This window comes from Leptopilina boulardi, unplaced genomic scaffold (assembly GCF_019393585.1).
Source record: "Leptopilina boulardi isolate dan_hultmark-lab unplaced genomic scaffold, ZJU_Lbou_2.1 LbouV2_342, whole genome shotgun sequence".
Taxonomy (NCBI): Eukaryota; Metazoa; Arthropoda; class Insecta; order Hymenoptera; family Figitidae; genus Leptopilina; species Leptopilina boulardi.
Genome location: NW_026137910.1, coordinates 1,757,155 through 1,772,430, shown reverse-complemented (window position 1 = coordinate 1,772,430; position 15,276 = coordinate 1,757,155). Strand labels below are relative to the sequence as shown.

The window sequence follows — 15,276 nt, the reverse complement described above, 5'->3', positions numbered from 1 at the left end:
GATAAGTCAAAATTTTACCGATACTTTCCCTTAATTAATCATAATTATTACAAAAAAAATAATTGAAGTTTCAAAAGATTTAAATAATTTAAAAATTATTATTTAATTAAAGCATATTTTATGTGATTCACTTAATATTCAATTAATTATTTGAGAAATACTTTTTTGGATTTAATTTACATTATTTTTTGGATAAATGGCTTAAAGTAAAAAACAATTAATATTTCATTAATAAGATTTATAAATTACAAATAAATTAACAAATATTAAACAATTAAATCGACCTGTATGTGAAATTTCCTTTATAAATTTATTTTATTTATTATACATTATATTTGTATATTTATTATAATTCTTTTATTGATTATTTTATTATTATCATTTTATTTATTTTTCATATTAAACTATTTATTATTTATTAAATATAGAACTTTTTTAGAAGTTTTCAAATTTAGCGCTATTATTCGAGTCTTTCGGCAGTGGTGCCGATAGTCCAAAAAACTTCCGCAACATGAAGTTAAAAGCGCTCTGGTTATTTGTCATAATCATAACCTAAAAATATATTTTATTTCACAACAAAAATAAAAGGAATTATGCTTGAAATTTCACAACATATTAAATCTAAAATGTTTTTTGTGTCAGGTAATTGTTTTATATCGTGTTCTTTCACTAAATTATTCTATTTTTGATAGTATTTTTAACTTATATGTTTTACTCAAAATGAATCTGTCCTTACTCATTTTGACACTTTTACCATTGACTCAAAATGAGATACCCTGTTTCATTTTTGTTGCGAATCAAATTGAGTATAGAATCTATACTCAATTTGAATTCAGGTTTTTTCTGTGATAATAATAGATATAATATATAAAAAATAATGCTATATAAATATGATAAAATTATTTTTGTCTATATTACAATTATTATTATACAGTTAAGTACGTTAAGAAAATTAATATTTTTATTTGAAATCAATGTAATTAAAAAAAAAATAATTCAATAGTGAAAATGTTTGTATATTGCTTTCTTAACGTTTTCTCATTATTATGAAATATAAAATATTTTTATTTCTCAAAGTAAAGAGAAAGAATTACATTACCAACATTTTTATATACTAACTTTCAAATTGTTTTCTAATCTAAAATCATTTATTTTCCAACTTTATCTTTTCAATTCTAACTCAATTTAATCAAAAAAGTTGAGATAAAATAGGTTAGAAACAAATAAAAAAAGAAACTAAGAGAAATTATATATAGAAAAGTCTCAAATAGATATACAATAGAAATAAAAGAAAGTTTTATTGTACAGATACATTGTGCCATTTGTTTGCTTTCTTTTAATTTATTTGAAGCAATAGAAGAAAGTCGGTTGTAAATCGATTTTTAAGAAAGAAGATAAATAAAGTAACTTTTCTTTTAATATATATACGCTTGGCAAGTATAAATATGCGACATCTGCTCTCGACCTATGTTCCTTAGAATGACTAAGGTGCATTGCAGTAATGAAGGAGAAAACCTTTATTTCTATACCCAGTTCAAAAGCTTGCATCAAACTCATATAACTTTCAGCAAGTGCTAAGAAGGTGCGTTTTACACGACGAGTACAAGTAAAATTGTGAATTTCCTCGTTTCAACGAACATATTCATAAAGTTGCATTTATGAGAACTTGGGTAATGGGAGTTTTCCGTTACGCTAAAGCATCGCATTGCTTCTTAGAGCAACATGTATTATAACCTCAACATTTACAGTTACTTTCAATGATATTATTCTTGTGTAATTTATTTTAGATTCAATTTGAATTTTTCCATTTAATAAATAAAGTTAACTTTTTTTACTCCTTTAATTACATTGTAATTATTAAAAAAAATTATTTTTTTCATCAATTAAATTTTATCATTTCTATAATATTACAAATATATATATATAATTATTAAATAAATAATAAACTGCACTAATTCTTTTACTAGAATTTTTTATTATATGAAGAGAAAAATTCCTTTAAGAAGAATAATTTTTTAATATAAAGAAAGAAAATAGTGAAGAGAATGTATGCCCTATATACAATGCCAGGAGTCTTATTAAATCCGGTAAGATAAAAGTTAAAGTCTTTCTCTCTTGATCCTTGTATATTACAAGTATATTACTTTTACAAGACAGTAGAGTGTCTGTGAAATACAATCATGATAAAGCGCCTTAGCCAGAGGACTAAGTCACTTATAACTACAAATAATAAAAATGAATCTCTAGAGTTACTTTTTCAAGATATGACAGAAGAAAGTATATGTAAGGTCAGCAGCAAAAAAAAAAAAAAAAAAAAAAAATACTTTCATAATACCTTCAAGGATTAGAAGCACAAATTTTAAAAAGCCATAAATATGAATTTATTCATTTCATTATGGAAATTTTTTTTCCCCTTCTTTTATTTTACCACCAGGGCAAAATCAATTTCAATGTCAACAAAATTTTAATCGTGCATATTATTATTATTTCACTTTCATTCCATTTTCAGACAATTTTCACTTCACTTTCACTCCATTTTCGCTTTCACTCCGCTTTCGACTTCACTTTCACTTCACTTTGAGCTATTAATTAATTTAATATTACTAGTAAATTATTTTAAATGTATTCATTTATTTTTTTATTTCTGAAAATTTCAACTATAACTTTTACAAAATTCAATTCTTTTTGATAATTTTAATATTTTCTTTAAAAATTCAATTATTTAAAAAAATATCAAATAAAAATTCTAAAATTGAACTGTTGTCACTTTCACTACACTTTCATTCCATTTTCAGTCAATTTTCACTTCACTTTCACTCCATTTACATTCACTTTCACTTCACTTTTACTCCATTTTCACTCCATTTTTGCATTTACTTCGGTTTTACTCCATTTTTGCATTCCCTCCGCTTTCACTTCACTTTCACTTTCATTCGATTTTCACTACATTTTAAAGATGAGCCAAAAGTTTTGAACATTCAAATGAACGAAATTTTTTTTGCATCTTCTTTAAGGGTGAGTCCATGTCAGAAATATCAGAATCTGCAAGTGGTTCTTCGATTTTAGTGATACTTGGTAAAATTATAGCTTTATATAAGAGCAATGTGTAAGTAAAAGGAATTTTTTAAATATCTAAAATTGTAGGAGTTATATCACTTTTAATTTTGATACAGCATTTTTTTCTTTCCTTTATATCTCGGTCAATTTTCAACCGATTTTGATGAATCAAAAACGATTTTTTTCAGAAAATTACGTATTTTCAGAAAATTTTAAAATAAAAATAAAATTTTGTTATTTAAATAGAAACAACTAAAAAACAAAATTTCTTTTAGATTTTTTTTCAATTTCGACCTCTTTTTTTTAATTTTTAATTTTTTAATAATATTCCTTTTTATCTTTAATTTTAAAAAAAATTCATCCTGGAGACTTTTTTAGATCTCGTGATATCGTCCTTTAAGTATTATAAGTCTTCATCAATTTGAAAACCGCAGGACTTGCTTCTATCATTACTTTCATTTGTTTGTTGAAATTTTTTATGGTTATGAATAACTATTTGTTTTAGAATCCTCTAAAAGAAAGCGCTAAAAACTTCAGCTACAATTTCAGGTTGCAATGTTAAGGTTTCATTACAATTTATTTTAAATTATAATAAAAACTTTGCTTCAAATCTATTAATAAAATATTGATTTGCTTAAATTTTCACTTGTTTTAGTCAAGTAATTTTAAAATAAAAACATTATTACGCGAAATTTTCTAGTTTGTAACAATAATATTATAAAACAAATGAAAGTAGAAACACAAATCTGGATCCTAGTTTTCTTGAGATGTGGATATTTAGAGAACAATATCACGAGATCTAAAAAAGTCTTCAGGATGAATTTTTTTTTAAATTAAAGATAAAATAAAAAGGAATATTATTAAAAAATTAAAAAAAAGAGGTCGAAATTGAAAAAAAATCTAAAAGAAATTTTGTTTTTTACTTTTTTCTATTTAAATAACAAAAATTTTATTTTTATTTTAAAATTTTCTGAAAATACGTAATTTTCTGAAAAAAATAGTTTTTGATTCATCAAAATCGGTTGAAAATTGCCCGAGATATAAAGGAAAGAAAAAAATGCAGTATCAAAATTAAAAGTGATATAACTCCTACAATTTTAGATATTTTAAAAATTCCTTTTACTTACACATTGCTCTTATATAAAGCTATAATTTTACCAAGTATCATTAAAATCGAAGAACCACTTGCAGATTCTGATATTTCTGACGTGGACTTACCCTTAAGTAAAAATTTTATTACAAAATATTGTTTTAAATATCTAAAAAGAAGTTATTAATTTAATAATTGTTTAATTTACTGTTTTATTTTAAATTGCCATCATAATTTTCAATAATTTATAGATTTAAAAAAATATTTCGTTCATTTGAACGTTCAGAACTTTTGGTTCACTTTTAAAGTCCTTTTACTACATCACTTTGAAGTTAGTACAGTAAAACTGGAGTGAAAGTGAAATGAATATCGAGTGAAAATGGAGTGAAGTGAAAGTGAAGTAAATATTAAATGAAAATGAAGTGAAGTAAAGTTATAGAATCGCACCCCTAGAAACTCGTTACTCAGGAGTTTTTGGGCTCGCTAATTACGAATCCGATGTTGGTTTTTAGAAATTTAAAATGGCGGATCCAATACGGAGGACACGTTTTTCAAAAATCAACCCAATTTGCTTCAATCTTGTTACACGTGGATTTTTGAGGTCGCTGATTATGAAATTGATATCAAAATTTTGAAAATTCAGAATGGCGGATCCAATATGGTGGATACTTTTTTTAAAAAAAATTTAAAAACTTTTTTTTAACACTTTTCGGTATCTAGTTGAATTAGAAGCAAAAAGAAGAAAAAAATTCCTTCTAGGGTAAATTCAATATATGTCTCTTAAGTGCATATAGTTATAGGTGTAATGGAAACTATTTCAGTACATGCATTGTGCAATAAATAGAGGTAACTGATAATTTTACATCATTTCCAGTATATGAAGATATAACTACTGTAGAATTTCTAGAGAAACCATTTCCGATTTCATCGAAGAGGTGTTTCAGTAACAATTTTAACTGAAATGTCTAGTAACGGAACGACTCAAAATATCCTTGTTCGTGCTTAGTAACGATTTTAAATTGTGGTCAGAATAACACGCAACCACCAATCTTACGCTATTCGAGGTTTCCGAGCTTTAATTAGTCTTTCTAACTCGAGTATAAATATATGCCATACTCAATCATATATATATATATATATATATGTATAACTCGGAAATGCTAAAAGAAAACGGATGCGAACGACCATACCTCGACACGATCGATATTGTCATTTGTTTTTCCATCTTGCGCATAAAAATAGACTTCTTCGTACCTGCGAGCTGACCAAGCCACTAGCGCTCTGCTTTCCTGTTTACTTTTCATTAAAGTTTCCAACTAAAGTACACCGCAAAATCCCAGCGTTGAGTAAATCTTTAATATTCACAGAATGGAGGAGAGAGAGAGAGAGAGAGAGGAAGTTTGTCAAGTGTTTATAGATTGTTATTTGAGTTCTAAAGCAACTTGAATATTATCGTTTCATATAATCATTTTTCTTCTTTTTTTTCTCATCAGAAAATTGTGTATTTTGCAATTCGCAATTATTTAGAGGAGAGAAAAAAGAAGGAAAACAGTTTTAATTTAATTTTAATTCGAAAATCTCACAAAAACGAATTTCTATAAAAAAAAAACCCTAATTCTTAATATTAAATGAGATTTTATTTTATCTCCCCTGTGAGATCCAGAATTATAAAAAAAAATTCATATTTTATTGTTGAGATATTATAATTTCGTCATTTTTAAAATTCGCTGTCCTGGGATTTTCAGTTCACTGATTACGTATTAAGAAGTGAATTTTTTTTTTAGTATAATCGATAAATTATAGAAAACTGAAAATAAATTTTTCTTTAAATATTGTTTCAAAAATTTATTTGTTACAAAAAAATATATGATAAAATTTATTACTTCTATTATATATGAATTATTTAATTGAGTTTGATTGCTTCAAGAATAAAAAAGTCACGAAGCGGAAATTCGTGTATGCAAAGCGGGAATTATCGATATTCCTGTCGTTTTTTACAATGGGCAACTTATGAATATTTTTCAGAGAGAAATTTAAATTTTCAAATTCACCCCTCTCGTTCTCTTTCTTTCTTTTTTTTCTTTATTTGAAAATCACTTGTCTGCGTTACGTTGGATGATAAAATCTTACAGACAGATGACATTATCTAGAACGAAGAAGGGTTTCTTTCTTCTTTTGACATTTTTTTTTTTTTTTTTTTTTTTGAGAAAAAGAACCACTTCAGGAAGCAAAATCTAAAAATGGAAGAAAAAAATGTATATATGTATATGCTATTATAGAAATAGAAAGAAGAGAAATTTATTTGAACGGATGAAAAGAATAATATTTGTATATATTACAAATTTCAACTTTTCTATATTATATATTTGTAATGTATTCTACCAGAGATTAGATTTTTATTTGATACGATATGAAAATTGAGCCTTTGTTTGAAAACCTCCTGTTTTCTTTCAGAAAATTGAAAAAGAAGATTTATGCACACTTTTAAAATATGTAAACTAAATATATATGTGCCATTCCATGAGTTTTTTTTATCACTTTTCGAAGTAACCTTTCCAAATTTAATGAAACATTATTTTTATAATATTTATTAATATAAAGGTCCAAAATAATTTAAAAAATACAACAATAAATAATGAAAAAAATTCACTTTTCTTCTGCACCACCAAATAAATTAGTTTAAAGATAAAAATTTTCCTTATTTTTCAAGCTTTAATAGCGCACAAGAAAAATGAGGTAATTCGAAATAGTTAATTTACAATGTTTGTTTTCAATTTTGTATTTTATTTATTGTGAAACGTCTGCTATAGCTGCGTGCGACGTTCGGAAGTTGTCGCTCTCGTTATTGAGCAAAAGCTCATTACACTAGCGTAGTAGAAAACATGTTGTGTAAAAAGTGAGGTTATGTTGTCATTGAACGAAAAGTAAAAAATTCTGGTTATCACATTGAATGGTTTTTCATTCTTACTTTGCAGTAAAAAATCATAAAAAAAACATTTTTGAAGGATGAAAATCTCACTTTTCACACATGTTTTTTTTACTACGCTAGTGTAATGAGCTTCTGCTCAATAAGGAGAGCGACAACTTCCAAACGTTGCGCGCAGCAATAGCAGACGTTTCACAATAAATAAAATACAAAAAAGAAAACAAACATTGTTTAATAAATTGTGATTTAACTATTTCGAATTACCTCATTTTTCTTGTGCGCTATTAAAGCTTGAAAAATAAGGAAAATATTGATCTATAAACTAATTTATTTTGTGGTGCAGAAGAAAAGTGGAATTTCACTGAAAATCAGTTAAAAATGACTGAAAAATTGACCGATATTTCAGTCATTTTTTACTGATTGAAATCGCGCGAATAGATCCACTGATTTTCAGTCAATTTTCACTGATTCAGTTTTAGAGAGAATTTTAACTCACAGAAAAAACATGGACTCATTTTTCTTGCAACGCCATTTTGAAATCGGTATAAAATTAAGTAAATGACAAACTTCAAGTTACTCAATTTGTAATTTCAAATTTTTAGGTTGGTTATCATTTTTAAACTAATTTACAATTTAAATAATTTTTTTCTAATATTTCAATAATATTAAATATATTCTTAACGTCTGTACGTATATTTAATATTTTTCAAGTAAATAATATTAATCATTATTTCTCTTAAATAATGATTAATTTTAACAGTTTTCAAATTTCGCGCCATTGTTTAGGTTGGTAGTACCGTTTTTGCTGTCAAAACACATGTTTTTGCGTCCATAACCTAGAAATATGTTTCTCTAACTTAAAATTGATTTTTGATACGTATTACATTGAATTTTGTATTTTTTAATTCGTTTATTAACAATTAAATTTTTTTTATTACATATTTTTTATTACTTCTTTTAATACATTATGCACTATACCCTTGAAGCAAAAACAGATAAGACAAAAAATTGTTTTTTTATAATACCATAAAAGTAAAAATGGAAGTGAAAATTAGAAGCAGTGAAATTTAAAAACTTGTTGAATAATGATTAGCATTGTCAAAAAGATCTTCATTTCAAAATTATATTCTCTAATGTAATTTTCAAATATTCAAACATTGTATAAACTCGAGAAACACTATTGTCACATATTTATGTTAAACAGTAATAAATTTTGATTTGTCAAAATTACATTATTAATTTAATTTTCAAAAAGTTAAAGATAATTTCTTCTATATAAATGTTAAAATAAACTTGTGGATATATGTGGCGGACGTATAATAAAAATTTATCGATTATTTTCAAATTAACGATAGAGTGTTTGCACAATGCTGATAAAAGTGTGAATAATAGCTGACCTCTCAATATATTTTATGTAAAAGCTGAAAGTTTTAATATCAGAGTGAATATAGTTCTCGAAATTCGACAGGTTTTGTTAATGAAGTGATTATATTATTAAACACACATCAATAAAATTCCAAGAGGACGTGACATTTATTCTCTTATAAGTTCATTATGACATTATTGAATCATCACAAGTCTCTTATATATTATTATTCGCCTTTTTTTTTGGTATGTTTTGACGCATTAAAGGCAAAAAATGTTAGGTTATGTTTACTTTTTTTTTTGTTAGTGATAGTTTTAGCTTTAAACGTTAATTTTTAATTATGTAAAATCAAAATCAGTTTCTATTGACTTTTTTTTGGATCTAATGAACACTTAAAGGTTATGTGGGCAAAGGACGTTTTTTTGTGGTTTGAAACTTTTTCTGAAATAAAAAATGATTTCGAGGTCAAATTTTGGAAAAATGATTTTGTTTGGTACAAGAAATCTCGCTATTCTTCTCATTTACTAATAACTTAACGCGAAAATAATAAAAATAAAGCAATAAATAGTAAAATAATGTATTTAATCGTAGTTCATTCAGCGTCCACTCGCTCGAATTGGCGCGTCTGTGTATGCGCCGCCATGTTTCTTTTCATTTTCGTTTAAAACTCTCACTTTTTAAACATAATTATTTAATAATTTAACTCAAAATTATGTATTTTTCGGAGAACAGCGAGATTCCTTGTACTCTAATCTATCATCCCTCGTAATTTTAGACAAAAATCTTTTCTCATTTTAGAGTGAAATAATGTATACTACCAAAACATATTTTCCCATACTAGGTCACGTGGGAGGTTCCCACATACCCTTAAACAATTTGATTAATTCAATAATCACAAACATAACCTAAAATTTTTTGCCTCTTTGGTGTCTTATCTAAGGGTTTAAATTATTTAATATGTAATTTTTGAATTTTAATATTTAATTTATTTTCTATCATATTAATCTTAAAATATTTTACATATATTGATCAAAGGCTGTAAAAAATAGGAAATAAAAAAAACTTCTATTTCTTACGAATATAGACTTATTTTGATGTTGCAGCAATATTGTTACGATGGGTCGAAAGCGGTGAAATGCACTTAACGCATAGTGTTCTTGAGGTTAGGCCATTAATGCTGGTAATTGAAGGGTAACATTTTCAAACAGCCTCCTTCATAGTTGACCTATACATTAGGTCGTAAATTTAAGCTTACCTCTTCATTTTTTTTTTTTTTTTTTTTTTTTATCGAGAAACTCTTAAGTACCTTATAAATTCACAAACTCGTGTCAAAAATTCTTTAGAACATCATAGAGAATTTTTATATATTTGAAATAATAGTATGCGAACTGATATTTTTTTCCCAGCATACGGAAAAACAAAATTCTCTCCAATAGAGCTAATTTAGAATTATATTTTTAAGAATATTAACAAATAATAATAACAATACGGACAATAACTATAATTATTAATAATAATAATAATCATAACTTGTTTTTTATATTAAAGAGAAATAAAAATTTATTAATTGAATTGTCAATAATGTTAAACATATATCTATATTTGTCTCATTTACATAATTAAATTTCTGAAATTCAATATTCTCGCTTGTCACTCCCGCATCCGCATTTGTAATAATTTTTTTTTTTTCTTCGAGAAACTACAAATACTGCGTTGACAGAGTGTTTGTGACATAAAATGTAATTCAGAGCCTCCCATTGGGAAATTGTCCCATGAGATATGCCACCTGCTGCTTTTTTCCTTTTAAACCGGAAAATGGTAGGGGGAAGTTGGATTTTCCCATGGTATCGAACTCATTTCATTAATGATTTATCAATATACTTTTTCTTCTACAATTTTAATTTGTACACCAAGGGAAAGGAATTTAAAGATTTAATGCAGCAATTGAAAAATGAAAAATTTTAGACTGATTAAATTTTTCCTTCAATATTTTAATTAATTGTATTTTGCAATTGTAAATTTTATCACAAAACATTTTTTTTTTTACCACGAATAAAAGAACTTGATTTTTTTATTTACATATAATTATGATTTTTTATATTATATTAAAAGATTTTTAATTTAAATTTTTAGAATTTTATTTTAGAGTTTTAGACAGGAAGTAAAATAAGAAAACTTATAACAAAATTACCGCTGTTGAATAACACATGAAAGGTACTGAAAATAGTCTAATTATTACTACAGTGAAACAAACAATATAACAAATAAAATTCAAATATTTATACAGATGGATAAATACTATTTATGCAGTTGTTACACACACACTTTTAGTTTAAAAATTGTATTCACAACTATCAGAACATAGAATTTTGAGGCATATACATAAAAATAATATTACAATTCTTTCAATATAAAAATATAATGAAAATTATTTATATAAGTTGGATTAAATTTTTTTTTAAATTATGACTATCAGGAAAAAATATCCATCATTAAAGTAACAAAGTTCACAAAGTAGGTACAAAAAAAAAATTATTAACATTTTCACTTTTATTCAATATTTCCCTGAATTAAAAATTCATTCATTCTTTCAGACTAGTGAGAAATTATTAAAATATTACCACTTTAATGAAAAGAAGACTTTTTATTAAACATCACAGTAAAATCTTCCTAACGTTAAAATGAATGGTACTAACATTTTTATTAGCCCACTGGAAAATACACAATTCTTATCCATTACAAATTTGATTATTATACTGGGAGATTTACTGCACAGCGATACACAATTTTCTTCACTTCAGAATATATTTGAACCAATTCCAATGGTCAATGCTCTTTGTGAATTTCTAGATAAAAATATTCAAAGGGAGGATAGAATATTAGCTCTAGGACATAAACTATTACAGGAGACGGATTATTATGGTTCAAAAAAAAATGAAACTCTTCATTTAGAATTTGTTAATTCAATGCTAAATCATATTATTGCAAACACTGTATTTTCAAAATTTGGCAACACTTTTGGATATTTGTCTGCAATAGTAAATTCAACAAATAATCTCACATTAGAATCGATAAAAGAAAGTACTGCAAAAAATCTTCATAAACAAATATTTTTTAGCGATAATGGAAAGTTTTTCACTCTCTCCAATATAACCATCGCAAGAATAACACAAAACATTATCTTTCCACTTTTCCCTAAACCAAAGAAGACAATGGAAATTATTCATTTCAAATACATATACGCTCAAGCCGGATGGTTATTATTACAAAATGTTCAAGAAAACATTCATAATATCAGTTTTTCTAAATTAATTCAACTGGCACTAAACGTAGAACAAGAAGTAATGCAAGGTAACATAGATCCAAGTGCGCTGCAAATTTTTCAGCTACCTGCATTATTGTACTACACTCATCACAAGAAAAATAGTATCAAGAGAAAAAACTTAAAAAGTATTATGGTAAGCACCAATTTTTGGCAAAGTATATATAGTCAATTTTTTACAGATTTGAATGTGACAATTGAAAAAATGAGTATTTTCCATAAACATAATCCATCTTATCAGTTTCAAACAGCATTTGCCAATTTTCAAAATCGAACTGCTCTAGCAGAGAGTATTTTGCGAAAAAACTGTCCAAATATAACTAATTATAAAAGCAAAATTAATGATTACAAAAATAATCCAACGGATTATTATTGTAATAAGCAACTACAGCCAAACGTTAATGAAATATTCTTTAAACAAAATAGAATCATTGCCGAAAAGTATTACTACTATGAAAAGCATTTAATTAACCATGTATTTGATGAGGATTTAAAAAAATTTATCGATCAAACAAACGTGACAATTAAACCGATTAAAGATTTTTGGAACAATCAGTGTTTCAGATGTGCTATCCTCTCGGGTAGACCGATACTAAGTGATGGAATAGATTTATTTCAAATTAGCGACGGAGGAGAGAAGAAAATGATATATGCTTTAATTCGTAGTACAAATGGTATGAAACTGGTGCCTGCTACAGATATGAATTCGTTTTTACAGAATGAAATAGGACTAAATACTAGGGCGAAATTGGACATACCTTTTATGGCTGAAGATATGAAATCCGCATCGGAGGATGATAATTTTAATACATTTGCAACATACATTGCTAAATATAGAGAAAAGAAATTTTTGGCTAATCTAAAAAGTGCAGGTTACGAGGCTACAACAGTTGAAAATGTGGCTAATTTTTTTAAAAATCTGATTCCATTTTACTCTTGTGCTGAAGCGGTGCAGAACTCCGATATTACAACACACACAGCTGTTATGGCTTGTATCTTCGATTCTTTAGTATTTTTACCAGTTTTTGGACTTGGAACATCCGCTGGTATGAAAATTACTTCGGCCACAATGAGATCAACGGCATTAAGATTAGGTGCACATATGGAGACGTTGACTTTAAAAGAAGCCTTTAAAGCTATAATGAAAATTGGATTTCGTATTATTGCCACTGACATCATTGACTCCTTCTCACAAATAATCACAAAGGAATTCATTCAAAATTTTGGAATTACGATACTTCGTTCTTTGGATCCGGGAATTGAGTTCTCGTACATGATAACTAAAGCTGGTGTAAAAACGCTTGTAAAAAGCTATAAGTTTCTGAAAAGTCAATTTTCGGTTAAATCTTTGGAACATTTGAATAGTGTCACTAGTGTTAAAATTGGAACTTACAAGGGATATGATGTACATGTGCAGAGTATTACCGGTAATGATGGTTTGGGATTAAAAACAATTGATTATCAAGGTAGAACTGTAGAATTAAGAAAAATTCGAGGCTATGCTGATGAAATGCCTGTTGTTGTGATTAATAACTCAAAAAGAAATAATAAATACAAAATAATAGATTTAGAAACGGGGGAGCTTGGTGAAACAGTATGGGAGGAAAAAGATCAAATTTTGGTTGTTACTGATAAACCATTAAGATATCATTTGAAAATTATTCAAAAAGAAGGATTTGGTGGTAGAGGTGTTTTAAATAGTGGACTGTATAGAAGCAATAGGCTTAGTCAAATTGAAGAATTGAGAAATTCAGCATTATCTTCAATTAGAAATGAAAATCATAAGAAAATGATGGAAGAATTATTAAAATGTTATGTTTTTAAATATTCGACAAATACTGCTGAAAATTTTGTTAAATATTGGTTAAAGCATAATAAGTTTCCAGAATGGAGTGAAACTTATAAATTAGTAGACGCGGATCTTCATTGGAAAGTAAGATTTGTTAGTTTTCTTGAAGAATTGAGGTTCAACACTTTAAACATAGTTGATGGTGTATTTAATATTTATGGACAGCAGTATGTGAGGGACGTAATAAAAGTTGATCCAAAAATGTTGTTTAAATTTTATACTGAACGCATGCTTTTTGATTCTATTACATTTTATGATCAATTTGCAATTGCCAATTATGTAATATCCGGATACAATAGAGTATACCTTGATGATTTAGAAGCTCTGCATATGAGACGTGCGCTTTATACAGCTGCATTAAGGCAATATGATAATTCTGCTGTGTTTTCTAAATATATTGGTGAATGTTTCTACACATTGGAATCTAAAGTTTACAGTGATATCTTTCCAATAGAACTTGGTAAAATCATGGACATAAATCACTTTACGGTTTTGTCTCTTCAAAAAAATGAGTTGCTTTCTATATTAGAAACTGATAGATATCACCTAAAATTATTGCACGAAATAAAACTTGATCATCATTGTTTAGCAGTATTTGCGAAGGAATATTTACCTTTTAGAACTCAAGATGTTATTCTTCTTCCTGGAATTAAATTACAATTAAGTGATTGGCAATATAATTTATTTCATGGACAGTCTGTAGTTGTGTTAAAATGGAGAAATATTGATTTAGATGAAGCCAAATGGCTGACAGAAACAACAAATAAAATTAAATACATAATGAATCAAGAGCAAACTGCACTAGAACTTGAAAAGAATATTCTTAATGACTTTGATACAAATCTATTACCACATTAATTTTTCTTTGCAAAATATCTTATGTTGTTTGATTTATTTCCAATGTTTTATATTAATATCCAATGCGATGGATTATAATAATTACTAATTTTAATAATTATGATGATAATATCGAACATTTCAAATCAGGTTGATTAGTAATTTTAATTTTATTGTCACGAAAATTTGTTTCAACAGAGTCACGCGGAATATCAGATTCTGAGTTTATTAAACTTTCTTATCAGTAAAGACCATCAAACTTTTTTTAGTATTCTCATTATTCTATTATTTCATGTACTGTGTATTTAATACTATAAGAATGTGTAAATATTGTTTTTAACGAAGCTTGACGTTAGAATTTATATAAAAATTGGTAACCAATTAATTAATTAAAATTAATTAATAATAGTGAAGGACAATGGATTTACTTGATTTTTACACACATTTTTTGTATTTAATTTTATTTTTTTGCATTTTTTCCTTCGATTTTTTGGATCTCTGATCACAAATCTAAAAAAGAATTAACTTTTTTAAAGTTAACAACTCTCCAACTGACTGTAAATATATTTAAAAGTTATTTAAATTAATGTTATGAATAAATGTTTCTTTTGCATAAATTATTGCATATAATTTTATTCTTTAATTGTGTTATTATTATACTATTTTACTGTAATTTAAAAATTTCATTAATGTTTAATTAAATTTTTTCATTTTTTTGAACGTCTTCTAATATATTTTAGAGCATTACATTGTTATAAAATAAACATTAATAGTAATATGAAATTTTATTATAAAATCTTATCAATTATATGTAATGAATTATTTATTG

At 26.0% G+C, this 15,276-nt stretch overlaps 2 protein-coding genes across 8 annotated transcripts in view; both read left to right on the top strand.

Moving 5' to 3' along the window:
* Positions 1 to 15,276, top strand: part of LOC127286015 (kin of IRRE-like protein 3) — a 567,542-nt gene that overhangs the window by 480,745 nt on the left and 71,521 nt on the right. The window lies entirely within an intron of this gene.
* Positions 10,840 to 14,980, top strand: LOC127286003 (uncharacterized). Its single transcript, XM_051312265.1, has 2 exons — positions 10,840 to 10,953; positions 11,034 to 14,980. The coding sequence occupies exon 2, from the start codon at positions 11,121 to 11,123 to the stop codon at positions 14,466 to 14,468; it is 3,348 nt and encodes a 1,115-aa protein (XP_051168222.1). The 5' UTR covers positions 10,840 to 10,953; positions 11,034 to 11,120; the 3' UTR covers positions 14,469 to 14,980.